General features: G+C 49.1%; 1 protein-coding gene across 2 annotated transcripts in view; it reads right to left on the bottom strand.

Moving 5' to 3' along the window:
- Positions 1–4,811, bottom strand: part of METTL16 (methyltransferase 16, RNA N6-adenosine) — a 52,933-nt gene extending 48,122 nt beyond the window's left edge. The window contains exon 1 of one of the 2 annotated variants that reach the window (XM_005292705.5): positions 4,386–4,811. In XM_005292705.5, the coding sequence (XP_005292762.2) occupies positions 4,386–4,513 (128 nt within the window). In that variant the 5' untranslated portion in view covers positions 4,514–4,811. Of the gene's footprint in view, positions 1–4,014; positions 4,359–4,385 lie in introns of those variants that run through there. The other variant, XM_042852289.2, reaches the window with a different exon arrangement.
- Positions 4,812–14,426: the final 9,615 nt, after the last annotated feature.

Below are 14,426 nucleotides of genomic sequence, written 5' to 3'. Positions count from 1 at the left end.
CCCGGCATGGTGTGGAGTACTATCAGCGAATCTTTCCAGGTGACCATGCCTCCACACGCCAAGCGAGCCCCAGCATGGAGCAATGGCGAGTTGCTGGACCTCAACACTGTTTGGGGGGAGGAAGCTGTACAGTCCCAGCTGCGCTCCAGCCGTAGGAATTACGATACCTTCGGGAAGGTATCAAAGGACATGATGGAAAGGGGCCATGACCAGGACACCCTGCAGTGCAGGATTAAAGTGAAGGAGCTGCAGAGTGCCTACCGCAAAGCCCGCGATGCAAACGGCCGCTCGGGTGCTCCCCCCGCAACCTGCCGATTCTACAAAGAGCTGGATGTGATACTTGGGGTTAACCCCACCTCCACTCTGAGCACCACCATGGACCCTTCAGAGCCGGTCGCGGGGGGGAGGAAGAGGAGGAGGAAGAAAACGGGAGCGATGGTGGTGGGCCAGATGGAGACACCCCGGAATCCCTAGAGCCATGCAGCCAGGAGCTCTTCTCGAGCCAGGAGAAAGGTAGCCAGTCGCAGCGGTCGGTACTGGGTGGAGGACAAACAGAAGAGCAGGTTCCAGGTAAGTGTTTTTTTTTTTTTTTCCAGAAGGAATTTTTTTCGGTGCGGGCTCTTTGGGAGAGGAGGGTTAGGCATGCATGCCTAGATGCAGAATAGTGCACTGATGTGGTTTATCACATCACGGTAATCGGCCTCGGTAATCTCCTCGAATGTCTCATCCAGAACGTGTGCAATGTGCTTGCGCAAGTTTATCGGGAGAGCCACCGTGGTCCTTGTCCCAGCCAGACTAACGTGTCCGCGCCACTGTGCGCGAGGGGTGGGGGAACCATTGCTGCACACAGGTAAGCTGCATATGGGCCAGGGCGGAAGTGGCATTGCAGTAGAAGACCCTCCCTTGCTTCCCAGGTCACCCTCAGCAGCGAGATATCGTCCAGGACGAACTCCTGTGGAAAATGTTGGGACAGTGTTCAGTGTAGGTGCCCCCCGAAGCTGTTGGCTCTCCCCAAGGCACAGAAACCCAGAGGACAGTGCAGCCCTGAAACAATCAATCCCTCTTACTCACCATTTTGAGGCTCCCGTGGGATGTGTGTGCTCTGTTTCAGACGGGAAAATTATGCTATTGTGTAGACCCTGTGTGTTTTCTACTCCTTAAGTGCAGGGGGAATCATTACTCTGTCTGGTATAAACAATGCTGCCTCTGTTAAATGTTGCATTTTGCCTATACAGCTGCATCAACCTTGAGACCTCAGCCGTCCCTCTTATTGCGTGCTCAGAGACTGCAAAGACTCAGGAAGAGACCGCGAAAAAGCAAAGAAGATATGCTGCAAGAAGTGATGCAGCAATCTATTAAAGAGAATGAGAAAGCACAGGACTGGAGGGAGAGAGAAAGCAGGATCCGCCAGGAAAATGTAGCGCACCGGCGGCAAAGCACCGTGCACCGGCAGCAAAGCACTGATAGGCTCATAAGCATCCTGGAGCGCCAAGCAGATGCTATCCAGGAGCTGGTAGCTATGCAGAAAGAGGAGCAGTACCACAAACGCAAACGCCATCCCCTCCTACAGCCCTTGTCCCAAAATTCTTTCCGTTGTGCCCCACTGTCACCTCCAACCCACTTTCCTCAACTTCCATGTTCTTCACGCCACCCGCTGCCTCCAACACCAGTATCTTCACCACCCAGCCCTGAAAACCTCTGCACTCAACCCCCATCACCATGCAGTATAGCTGTCCTGAAGTGCAGCACTCACTGCACAGCACACCAGATAGGACATATGCGAATCTATGATTGTACTATTCCCCACTCCACCCCCTTGTTTCTTTTCAATAAATGGATTCTTCGGCTTTGAAAACATTCTTTATTATTGCATAAAGTAAAAGACTCCTTAGCCCAGGAAATAAACAGGCACTGCAAGTCTGCTTGTCTGCTAAGCAGACACTGATTCCTAAAGATTGGAACTACTGCATTTCACTCCCGTGCAGGGCACCAGGTATCACTGCTGGTTTTCAGCCTCAAATTGCTCCCTCAAGGCATCCCTAATCCTTGCAGCCCCACGCTGGGCCCCTGTAATAGCCCTGCTCTCTGGCTGTGTAACTTCAGCCTCCAGGTGTTAAACCTCGGAGGTCCATGTCTGAGTGAAGCTTTCACCCTTCCCTTCACAAATATTATGGAGGGCATAGCACGCGGATATAACCGTGGGGATGCTGTTTTCGGCCAAGTCCAGCTTCCCATACAGAGATCGCCAGCGGCCCTTTAAACGGCCAAAGGCACACTCCACAGTCATTCGGCACAGGCTCAGCCTGTAGTTGAACCATTCCTTGCTGCTGTCAAGGCTCCCTGTGTAGGGTTTCATGAGCCACAGCATTAACGGGTAAGCAGGATCTCCAAGGATCACAACGGGCATTTCAACTTCCCCTACCATGATCTTCCGCTCTGGGAAAAAAGTCCCGGCCTGCATCTTCCTGAACAGCCAAGTGTTCCGAAAGATGCGTGCATCATGCACCTTTTCAGGCCAGCCTGTGTTAATGTCAATGAAACACCCACGGTGATCCACAAGTGCCTGGAGAACCATAGAGAAATACCCCTTCTGATTAACGTACACGGATCCAAGGTGGAGTGGTGCCAGAATAGGAATGTGCGTCCCATCTATCGCCCCTCCACAGTTAGGGAACCCCATTTGTGCAAAGCCATCCACTATTTCCTGCACGTTACCCAGAGTCACGGTTCTTCTGAGTAGGATGCGATTAATGGCCTTGCAAACTTGCATCAACACGATTCCAATGGTCGACTTTCCCACTCTAAAGTGGTTTGCGACCGACCAGTAGCTGTCTGGAGTTGCCAGCTTCCAGATTGCAATAGCCACCCACTTCTCCACTGGCGGGGCAGTTCTCAATCTCGTGTCCTTGCACCGCAGGGTGGGGGCGAACTCCTCACACAGTCCCATGAAAGTGGCTTTTCTCATCCGAAAGTTCTGCAGCCACTGCTCGTCATCCCAGACTTCCATGACGATGTGATCCCACCACTCAGTGCTTGTTTCCCGAGCCCAAAAGCGGCGTTCCACGGTGCTGAGCATGTCCATGAATGCCACAAGCAATTTCGTGTCGTACGCGTTACGCGGCTCGATAGCATTGTCGGACCTCCTCACCCTCACTTTGGATCTTAAGGAATAGTTCGACAGCCAATCATAACGTGCCGGCGAGACTCGTCAGCATATGCCTCAGCAGTTCAGACTCCATTTCCCGCAGACAGATCGCACTGCACAGAAACCGCTGAAAGATGGCGCCAAAGGTGGACGGAAACAAAGGGATTTCTGGGATGCGAAGCGATGCATCACAGGGCATTGGGACAGGACCCAAAATCCCCCACACCCACGCCCCCTTCCCACAACCCACTGCGCCAGAATGGGAAAAGGTGCTCTGTGGGATAGCTGCCCATAATGTACTGCTCCCAATAGCGCTGCAATTGCCGCAAATGTGGCCACGACAGTGCGCTGGGCAGCTGTCAGTGTGGACAGACTGCAGTGCTTTCCACACTCAGCTGCACAAAGTCAGGTTTAACTCACAGTGCTGTACATCTGCAAGTGTAGCCAAGGCCTGAGAAGGAAAAAGCCTTAAGTGCTGGTTCTGGGGCAAACCCAACCCCCAAAACAAACGTCCTTCTCTGTACCATCTACTGGCTCTACCACAACCATTAGATTATGACGGAATTTATTTCCTCAGTTTGTATTTTAAAAAAGTAAACATTTACATAAGGAAAATGTTGCAGTTGCAAAGGCAAGCACTCAAAATAGGGACACGCCAGTACAACCAGAGCTCTGTCGCTAGCGCAGGGGTATTCTGATTAAGTCTAATCACATATTGTTTTCCCCACAGGATCCCCCGCTCATTCCGTGGGAAGTATGGACGGTGTTGTGGGGATGACTAGTGGTTGTGTAGCAAGGGAGTCCAAGCCCCTGTCTACACTTCAGAGCCACAGCTGTAGCATATACCCTTCTCGGTACAGCAACCCCACCTGTCAGAGCCACACCGACGTACGCACTCTTCTGTGGCTCGGGAAGGGGTCGCGGGTGTTTCCCAGCGATGCTGGATAGACGGGGGAAGGGTTGTTGCCGGGACAGCGGCGCTGGAGGCGAAGATTGGAGGGGGGCGCGCCTGGCACGGTGATGCCGGCCCACAGGCCGCTGGCGCAAGGCGAGGGCCGGAGGGGGAGTTGGGCTCGCCCGCAGTGGCACAGACCCAGGCCTCCCCCATGTGTCCGCGCCGACGCTCAGCTGCCGCCGCGGGGCTCTGGACAACGGCGGCGGAAAATCCCAGTCCCCAGCCGGCCGCGCCCGCCGAGACCCGTCAGAGCTCCGCGCCCCTCCCCCGGTGCCGGGGACCCACCTGGCCCGGCCGGAGAGGCTGGTCTGCACGTGCTGGCGGAAGGCCGGGTACCGGGACGCCAGGTAGGCGAAGTCCGGCGGTTTGTCCCGATAGCGGTTTCTCGCGTGCATGGACTTGTTCAACGCCATGGCGGGAGAGGGGGCGGGGCGGCGACTCGGGGGCGGGGCGTCACGCGCACAAACCGGGCCGCGGCTCTGCAGCCGCTCTCGGAACCAGCCACGCACGCGCTGCGAGGGGAGCGAGCCTCCCTCCCGGACGGGCCTCTCTCACTGCACATGCGCCCCCTCCCGCCCGGCACTGCGGGTAGTCCGCGCAGCCCATTGGCTGGGAGCCATTAGGCGCGTCTCCGAATCCCTCCCCCCCCAGGTCGTAGTTTCGCCCCCTGGGCCGACTCCTGCTGGGAGCGCGCGGGAGACTTCGGGCAGATGGGCGGGGCGGGCGACTCTAGCTGGGGGAGGAGCGGTCACCGCCTCCCCCTGCCCCGCGCCCCATGGAAGGCGGGACCCGCGCGGGGAAGGGCGGAGTATGAGGCGCCTCCCTGCGGGAGGGGGGCGCACGCACGTAGCAGCTGCGGGGGCTTTGGGAGGGAGTAAAACGGCCCCCTCCGGGAGCCCCAATTTCCGGCAGCCGCCGGGGCCAGACCGACTCCCCCGCTGCTCTCCTTGCTGGAGGCGTCAGTTTAGCTCCTCCCGCCCCGCCCCGCTCCCTCGCTCTCCTTTCCGCCCCGCCCGCACTTTCCCCCACCGGCTCCAGAGTCTGAGCATCGGGCAGAGGGGGCTGTGGCGTCGGCAGAGCAGGCTCAGGCTCGTCCCAAGGCAGACCACAGTGATTAGAGCTCGGGCTCCTACAGCCTGCTCTCCTCGGCTTTGAAACTGTCCCCACGAGGGGGAGGAGGGCGGCAGGATGGTCATTTTAACCTGTAAAGATGGTTTGTAGGATTCTTACTGGCTCTGTTGTTTCCCTTCACACTTGTCTAAAAGAATGGCAGATTGGGGGTTTCTCTACGATCCCTGGTGAGATTCCAGATTGGTTTGGTAGCTAGTTGGGCATATTGCTCTTAACCTGAGAGGAGATGGAATCAGCGTGTGCGATAATTGGATATTTGTGCTGCTTTGGCTTTATCATAAGGGCCATCATGGCTGTTACCGCTGCCATCACATGCTGAGACCTAGTGGCTTGCAATTTTATCACCAGTCAGGGCCGGCTCTAGGCACCAGCAAAACAAGCTGGTGCTTGAGGCGGCACATTTTTAGGGGCGGCATGGCCGGCACCAGAATGCCACCCCTAATAATGTGCCCCGGCCGCCCTAGCTCACCTCCACCGCTGCTGCTGCCACGGTGCGCGAAACAGCTGATTCGCGCGCCGCTACTCGCCTTCCCTCCCAGGCTCTCAAATAGGATGACCAGATGTCCCGATTATATAGGAACAGTCCTGATTTTGGGGTCTTTTTCTTATATAGGCTCCTATTACCCCCCACCCCCGTCCCGATTTTTCACCCTTGCTGTCTGGTCACCCTACTCTCAAACCTGGGAGGGAGGGGGAGATCCCAAGCAGCCGTTTCGCGCGCCGCTGCTCCCCCTCCCTACCAGGCTTGGGCGGCCACTCGGAGTCTCCCCCTCCCTCCCAGGCTCTCAAACCTGGGAGGGAGGGGGAGACTCCGAGTGGCCGTGGCGCCGCTTCTCCCCCTCCCTCCTAGGCTTGCTGAGGCCCCCCTCAACATGCTATAAAAACTTCAGGGCCCAGGGGTGGGGGAACTTGGGGCTCTAGGCAAGGTGCGGACCCTTGGGAATAGGCATAGTTTTACTTCTATTTACGGGGACCTCACAGGGTCCAGGGACGGAGTGTCACCTCCACCTCCTGACTCACTCAGGAGGCAACCCAGCCAGTCTGGGCTATGGGGGACGCAACCAAAAAATATAACTTAAAGGAGGGACTCAGTTCAAAAAGTTTGAAAACCACTCAGGGTGCCAGGGATAGCTAGGGGCTGTGTGCGGGCAGGGGGGTAGTTCAGGGTGCAGGCAGGGGGTAGCTAGGTACTACATATGGGGGGGCTCCCCGGGTTGCTTCCAGCTTTGGGGGGGCAATGGGGCTTCCAGCTTCAGCGCCCCCTGCTGCTCCTGGCTTGTGGGGGTACACTGGGGCTCCCAGCTTCAGCCCCACACCTCTCCCAGCTTCAGGGGCTTGAGGGGTGCTGGCATCAGCCCTGCGCTGCTCCTGGCTGATGTGGGGGGGCACTGCCTTTAGCCCTGTGCTGCTCCCAGCTTTGGGGCAGGGGGCCGCCGGCTTTAGCGCTGGGGCTAGGGGCCAGCCACAGGGCTCTGCGGACCCCCTGAAAGGGCTCGTGGACCCCTGGTTGAGAACTGCTGCTCTAGGGACATGGCTGTTGAATTTTTCATGGAAGGCACTGAGATACAGTGATGGGCACCACTATAAAACTCTAAGATAGAATCCATTGTTGAGGTGAGCATCTGTCCACCTTAGATTGTAAGCTTTTTGGGGCAAGGACCACTTTTTGTGGTGCTAGGCACTGTGCACATACCATGGGACCCCAATCTTGAGTTTGGCTGCTAGACACTACCACGGTGCAAAAAATAACAACCACCACCACCACTAAAACTTCTTGTTCCTGATCTTCGGGTGAGGGAAGTAGATAGTATCAACTATGTGATGAGTATGAACAGAGTGAATTTAAACATGGGGTTAAATACGAAACAATTAAAAATAATTAAGAGACAGAAGAAACACATAGTATTGCATACTCTTCCTTCTCTTTTGTCAACTTAGAGCAATGGCCTTATTTTTTATTTGTATTCCAGTAACACTTAGAGGCCAACCAGGCCAGGGCTTGATTGTGCTAAAGTGCTGAAAGCAGAGATGGCAAGTGACAATGTCTGTCCCAAAAAGTTTATAAATCTAAAGAGACAAGACACAACAGGTGGATGACACAAGCGGGCAAGGGTAGAATGAAATAAAACAAAAGGATATGCACAATTTTTAGCCAATGAAAAGCAGTGACCACAATTTGCCATTTGTCCAGCCATTATCTGATTGTACTTTCCTGCAAACATTGCAGAAGAGGTGAGTTCTGAAGAGATGAATTATGATTAGATGAATTCTGACTGAGCACATTTCCCACTTCCCACAGAAGTGCTTATCAGAGTAGAGAACTGAGTTTTGGGGGCTGGCATCACTGGTAGAGGTAAGACAGACATGAACCTTACTGTAAGATATAAGGTCGGATAGGTAGGGCAGAGTTAGATTGTGAAGGGCTTTGAGAGTACAGACAAGAAGTTTGAGTCTGAGACAGTGGAATAAGGGAAGCACTCAAAATTAGGAAATGCCAGTGTAACTGTTGCTTTTTCCCCAGCATATGTATATTTTGATTAAGTCCATTATTCCTTTAAGGCGGGGTGGACAAACTTTTTGGCCCGAGGGCCACATCTGGGTATGGAAATTGTATGGCAGGCCATGATTGTTCATGAAATTGGGGGTTGGGGTGTGGGAGGGGGTGAGGGCTCTGGGGTGGGGCCAGAAATGAGGTGTTCAGGGTGCAGGAGGGGACTCCGGCTGGGGATGTGGGCTCTGGGATGGGGGTGCAGGAGAGTGCTCTTGTCTGCGACCGAGGGGTTTGGAGGGCAGGAGAGGGATCAGGGCTGAGGCACGGGCGGGGGTCAGGGGTACAGGCTATGGGCGGCGCTTACCTCAAGCAGCTCCCGGAAGCACCAGCATGTCCCCTCTCCGGCTCCTACGCAGAGGCATGGCCAGGCAGCTCTGCGCACTGACATGTCCGCAGGTGCCACCCTTGCAGCTCCCATTGGCAGTGGTTCCCGACCAATGAGTGCTGCGGGGGTGGCGCTAGGGGTGGGGGCAGCGTATTGAGCCCCCTGACTGCCCCTACACTTAGGAGCCACGGGGGGACATGCCGCTGCTTCCGGGAGCCACGGCACATGCAGAGCTGGGCAAGCCCCCGACCCTGCTCCCTGGCGGCCAGATTAAAACATCTGAAGGGTTGGATGGGCCCCCCAAGCCACAGTTTGCCCATCCCTGCTTTAAGGGAATAATATACAATCTTATTACCTTAAATAATTATTCAGGCACTTCACTTTAAACAGATTGGATTAGATAAAACAGTAAAACAAATTTATTAACTACAAAGAGAGAGCTTTTAAGTAAGCATAAATAATGAGCCATAAAAGTCAGAAATGGTTACAAGAAAAATAAAGATAAAATGCCTATTAGAGTTCTTTGAAGGGGTCAACAAACATGTGGACAAGGGGGATCCAGTGGACACAGTGAACTTAGATTTCCAGAAAGCCTTTGACAAGGTTCTTCACCAAAGGCTCTTACGTAAATTAAGTTGTCAAGGGATAAAAAGGAAGGTCCTTTCATGGATTGAGAACTGGTTAAAAGACAAGGAACAAAGGGTAGGAATTAATGGTACATTCTCAGAATGGAGAGGGGTAACTAGTGGTGTTCCCTAAGGGTCAGTCCTAGGACCAATCCTATTCAACTTATTCATAAATGATCTGGAGAAAGGGGTAAAAAGTGAGGTGGCAAAGTTTGCAGATGATACTAAACTGCTCAAGATAGTTAAGACCAAAACAGACTGTGAAGAACTTCAAAAAGATCTCACAAAACTAAGTGACTGGGCAACAAAATGGCAAATGAAATGTAATGTGGATAAATGTAAAGTAATGCACATTGGAAAGAATAACCCCAACTATACATACAATATGATGGGGGCTAATTTAGCTACAACAAATCAGGAAAAAGATCTTGGAGTCATCGTGGATAGTTCTCTGAAGATGTCCACGCAGTGTGCAGAGGCGGTCAAAAAAGCAAACAGGATGTTAGGAATCATTAAAAAGGGGATAGAGAATAAGACAGAGAATATATTATTGCCCTTATATAAATCCATGGTACACCCACATCTTGAATATTGCGTACAGATGTGATCTCCTCATCTCAAAAAAAGATATACTGGCACTAGAAAAGGTTCAGAGAAGGGCAACTAAAATGATTAGGGGTTTGGAGAGGGTCCCATATGAGGAGAGATTAAAGAGACTAGGACTTTTCAGCTTGGAAAAGAGGCGACTGAGAGGGGATATGATAGAGGTATATAAAATTATGAGTGATGTGGAGAAAGTAGGTAAGGAAAAGTTATTTACTTATTCCTATAATACAAGAACTAGGAGTCACCAAATGAAATTAATAGGCAGCAGGTTTAAAACAAATAAAAGGAAGTTCTTCACACAGCGCACAGTCAACTTGTGGAACTCCTTACCTGAGGAGGTTGTGAAGGTTAGGACTATAACAGCATTTAAAAGATAACTGGATAAATTCATGGAGGTTAAGTCCATTAATGGCTATTAGCTACGATGGGTAAGGAATGGTGTCCCTAGACTCTGTTTGTCAGAGGGTGGAGATGGATGGCAGGAGAGAGGTCACTTGATCATTACCTGTTAGGTTCACTCCCTCTGGGGCACGTTGGCATTGGCCACTGTCGGTAGACAGGATACTGGGCTAGATGGACCTTTGGTCTGACCCAGTATGGCCGTTCTTATGTAACTTAGTTGCAAAGCAAACTTTCTACCACATGTTCCAGCAAATTATTGACCAAATCTTCAGGTCAGAACCCAGCCCCCAGAGTCCAATAGCTGTTTTATCTGCTCAGGTGCAGAGGATGAGGTGGACAGGAGGAGAGAGAGGGGTACCTTAGGGTGTTTCTCCCTTCTTTTTGTAGTTTCAGTCCCCCTCTTGAAAAACATTTCCAGCTGAGACCCAGGAGACAAAGAGTCTATGTGAAAGGATATTCCCTAATGTTTTTTTTCACTTGTTTGAACTTCCTTTGTTTTCCCTCCTGCTTGATGACTCTGTTTACTGCTTAAATACAAATTAAGGGAGGCACACGTTCATTTGTTTAGGAGAGACCTGTTTGCTGACTTCTACTTGGGCAGGGCTGTGGTGTTTGCAACAGGTATTAATGTCATACAGAAAAATCTTATAACTTCACATACAATGTTGTCACACATATTTTATCAGAATGATACTGACCAGCAAATTATGCGTTTTCAAATGATAACTTACAAGGCAGACCTTGTACAAAGATTATTACAATAGTGTATAGGGTGTGAATACAGGGGTGTGTTCTGTCACACCCTCTTTCTCAGAGCCTAGCTACTACTTGGACTTCTTGAGATACAGAAGAACTGGCGATGATTAGGAGAAGATGGTGCTTTTTCTGCCTCAGCCTAAAGGGGGGTTGGTATCAATGTACAGTCACATGCCCCCTACTGTAACTGCTCTAAAAAGGTTTTGTGACTGCTATAATGCTTCTTAGGGCATCCAGAACAGTGAGTCACCTTGTCACCACCTGCCTCCAGCATGAGGGGGCCTTGCTTTTGCTGGCTGGGTGTTGGTCCCCTAACACAATCAGCCTGTCAGCAACTCAAGCACTATCCTTTGAGCTACACCAGCTCTGTCTTTGCCTTGTAGGTTGACAAAGATGCCCCCCCAGACCATGAGCCCATTCAGAGTGTCCCCCTATATTATCCATCCACTGATCACGGGATATCCACAGAAATCTCAGATCCTCTGTTTCCAAAGGAACAATGTACCCCAGTTTCACCTTACACCCTTGCTCCTGTGTTATGCATGGCACTTGAGTTCAGTTATAAAAAAAAGAAAAAAGAAATAATAGAGATTAAATTAAAACGCAGTGTAAGAGATGGGAACCTATGGTAAATATAAAACAACATCACAACATGCCTTCCAAAGCTTAAACTTAACTAACAAGTTATCTTCCTATCTTAAGAAGTTTATCTCACCAAAAGTTATCTCCAGTGTTTCCAACCAAGCCTGGTTGAAAAGACCTCTTCTCATAAAATGAAGTTTGCTGGCAGCTTGGCCTCACAGATTGAAGAGATCACTAGGGGTTCATCTGCATGCCAGATATAGTTTCAAAAGTTCATTGTCTTACCCCTAAACACAATAACTCCTGCTGCTCTTCCTGTTAATTTCACAATCGTTCATTAAGATTTGGCTGCCGCAGGTGAGTGGATGCCCATTGTGAAGCATACAATGCTCAACATGCACATGACCAGCCAGAGAGAGATAAGCATCTTTCCCCCCTCTTGCAGTTAGTAAGGAGAATGGGAGACAGTCCAGCAAGGGATCCATTCGCCCAGAGAGCCAGAAGCTGTTTGTAACCTCCGGAGCAGTTCAGCCAGTCACAGAACAGCACCATGGCCAAGCATGATGCTGGAGAAGGCACCTCTGGTGAGTATGGCAAGTCCAATTAATATCTGGAGGTCACATATTCTTACACTCTGTTTAATTAAAAAAAAATGATGAGGTACAGTATCTATTTGCTTCCCAGTAGCTGCACCAGGTAGGCAGAGAGTGCCCCATGAAAAAGGCTGTTTATGTGCACAGGGATGGCCCAGGAATCCTCTATAGAGATCTACCATATCTCTTTTTCTTCTGTTATCATCAATGGTAGCAGATATTGTAATCAAGAAGAGTAATTAAAGAGAAATTGCTTCCAAAGTTGGCATCTTTCAGTCACTTCTCTGACAGTCAACTGAACCATGTAAAATGGCAAATATGAATCAAAAACAGAGCATGGATGATGTGAAAAAAACCTTTTATATTGGCTTGAGCAGGCATGAAATGATGCAACTGTAAGTGTTCAGGACTCTGGAAATACACAGCAGTACAGTTAACTGTATTCAGAAGGATTCTGGAGATACATGGCAGTACAATTATAATTTGTACCATTAATTACTTCTACCTTACTGATTACATTAAGCAGTGACCAATGTATTTTAAAATCTAAATGTTTAATATGATTACCACTTTAGATTTAATTGTTCATGGAATTGCAATGCATTGACAATTATGCATTGACAAAAATGTTGGGGTCTGTGATTTGGTTTCCTCCCCCTTTTCTGGAATGGTCAATGGCATCAAGAATGCATCAATCATTGGTTTAAGCCAGTGGTTCTCAAACTTTTGTACTGGTGACTCCTTTCAAATAGCAAGCCTATGAGTGCGACCCCCACCTTATAAATTAAAAACACTTTTTAATATATTTAACACCATTATAAATGCTGGATGCAAAGCGGGGTTTGGGGTGGAGGCTGACAGCTCGTGACCCCCCATGTAATAACCTTCCAACCCCCTGAGGGGTCCCGACCCCCAGTTTGAGAACCCCTGGTGTAAGACATACCTGTGCTTATATGTATCACATGTACTAAATGTGATAATGACTTTCACTGTGCAAAACAGTCTTAAGACTGTTCTATGGTACATTTTAACTATTCAAAATCTGTGTGTGCTTTCTGTTACTTTAATATATTAAGAAATTGTCTTGATGTCAAAAATATGTGGTTTTTTTACTGCTTTTAGGGCTTTTGGTTTACTTGTGTACTTACCTTAACATCATTTGATTTTAATAAATTAAGTGCATGCTTGGTGTAAAAGAATCTTGTAAAATTCAAAGATCATAGCAGTAGTTGCTTTAAACAATCCTGAAAATTTTCTTTCCCTTATAAATTTTGTTTCCTTGTCTTTGAATATCTAGTGTCCCTATAGCAGTTGATTGTTGTTATATAGTTGTATGTTTACAAGTAAAGGTTAGGTTGTGGAAAGGATAAAAATGCTTTGTGCTGAGCCTACTAAGGCACTTACGTCGACCTGACTCAAGTGTCTATACTAAAATGCAGCTCTCACCGATGTAACTCGCCCACTACACTGACTTAATAACTCCACCTCCGCGAGAGGCGTAGTGCTGAGGTAAATTTAGTTAGATTGACGCAATGTCAGTGTAGATCAGTGATATACAGACAGAGGCTCGCGAGCCACAAGTGACTCTTTAATGTGTATCCTGTGGCTCTTTGCAGCACATGATATTAAGACACGGTATGATTTAATTATTAACCAATCAGAATCCTTTTACTGTTATTAACCAATTGTGGTTGATAAAATAATAATACTTCGTCAGTCATTTTGCTGTGAGAACTATATATATACTGTTTAAATATGAATATGTAGTACTATAGTAAATGAAACAATGAATTCACACTACTTCTTCTGGGTAATGTGATTGGATAGCTAATTTGGTTCCTGAACTACTGAGGTCTGAGAATCACTGGTGTAGACACTGTGTTGCTTACACTGACTGTTGCTACTTTTCAGAAGCTATCCTGCAATACCCCACTCTGACAGTTAAATTGGTGCAAGCACTCCTGGTGAGGACACAAGAAGCGTAGTGCGGCCATGTAAAACCGATTCAATTACAGCAATGGCTGTACATCGAAGTAACTTAGGTAAACTTAATTTAGAAGTGTAGACTTCACCTAAGTTAAGTCATTTGATTAAAAGAACTGGCCCCAATTGAGAAGAGCGAGCAGGGCTAGTGAATAGGACATTGGACTGAGATTTAGGAGATCTGGGTTTTATTGACGCACTGCCTCTGACCTGTGCAATGACAAGCAAGTTATTTCACTTCTATGTCCCGGGTTTCCCCACCTGTAAATAATAATGATACTGACCTTCTTTGTAAAGCATGTGGAGATCTACAAAAATATGCTATATTAGAGCACATTATTTTTATTATAGAGCTTTAAATAGAAAGGGGATCTTAACATTAACTATAGAGGAGCTACCTCTTCACTATAATTATTCCCTGTGCTTAATCAAAGAGATTTTACTATTTTTTTAATATTAACTGTCTATTGTTTGCAAGTTCACTTAAAATTTGCTGGCACCTCATTAACAAACTAATCCTCCAAATGTCTTGAGTCCCCCATTCACTCTTTTCCCCACTCGCAACCAGCCAGCTCTCCTCCAATTTCCCCAAGTCTTTGGGACAATTGAATTCTATGTACAAAAGAGGAGATCCTTGATTCCACAAATCCAATGTTCCATCTCTGGCTATGGCCCATGCTGGTTGCTTCTGGGGTCCCCCTTGCTCCTGTCTTTCTCTTCCAGTGGTATGCAAGAGAGGACTAAATGGACAAATGCAGACTGGAAGCAGGG

Source organism: Chrysemys picta, chromosome 1 (genome assembly GCF_011386835.1).
Source record: "Chrysemys picta bellii isolate R12L10 chromosome 1, ASM1138683v2, whole genome shotgun sequence".
Lineage (NCBI taxonomy): Eukaryota > Metazoa > Chordata > Testudines > Emydidae > Chrysemys > Chrysemys picta.
Note: the sequence above shows the minus strand (reverse complement) of the source record. Positions and strands in the feature narration are given on the sequence as shown.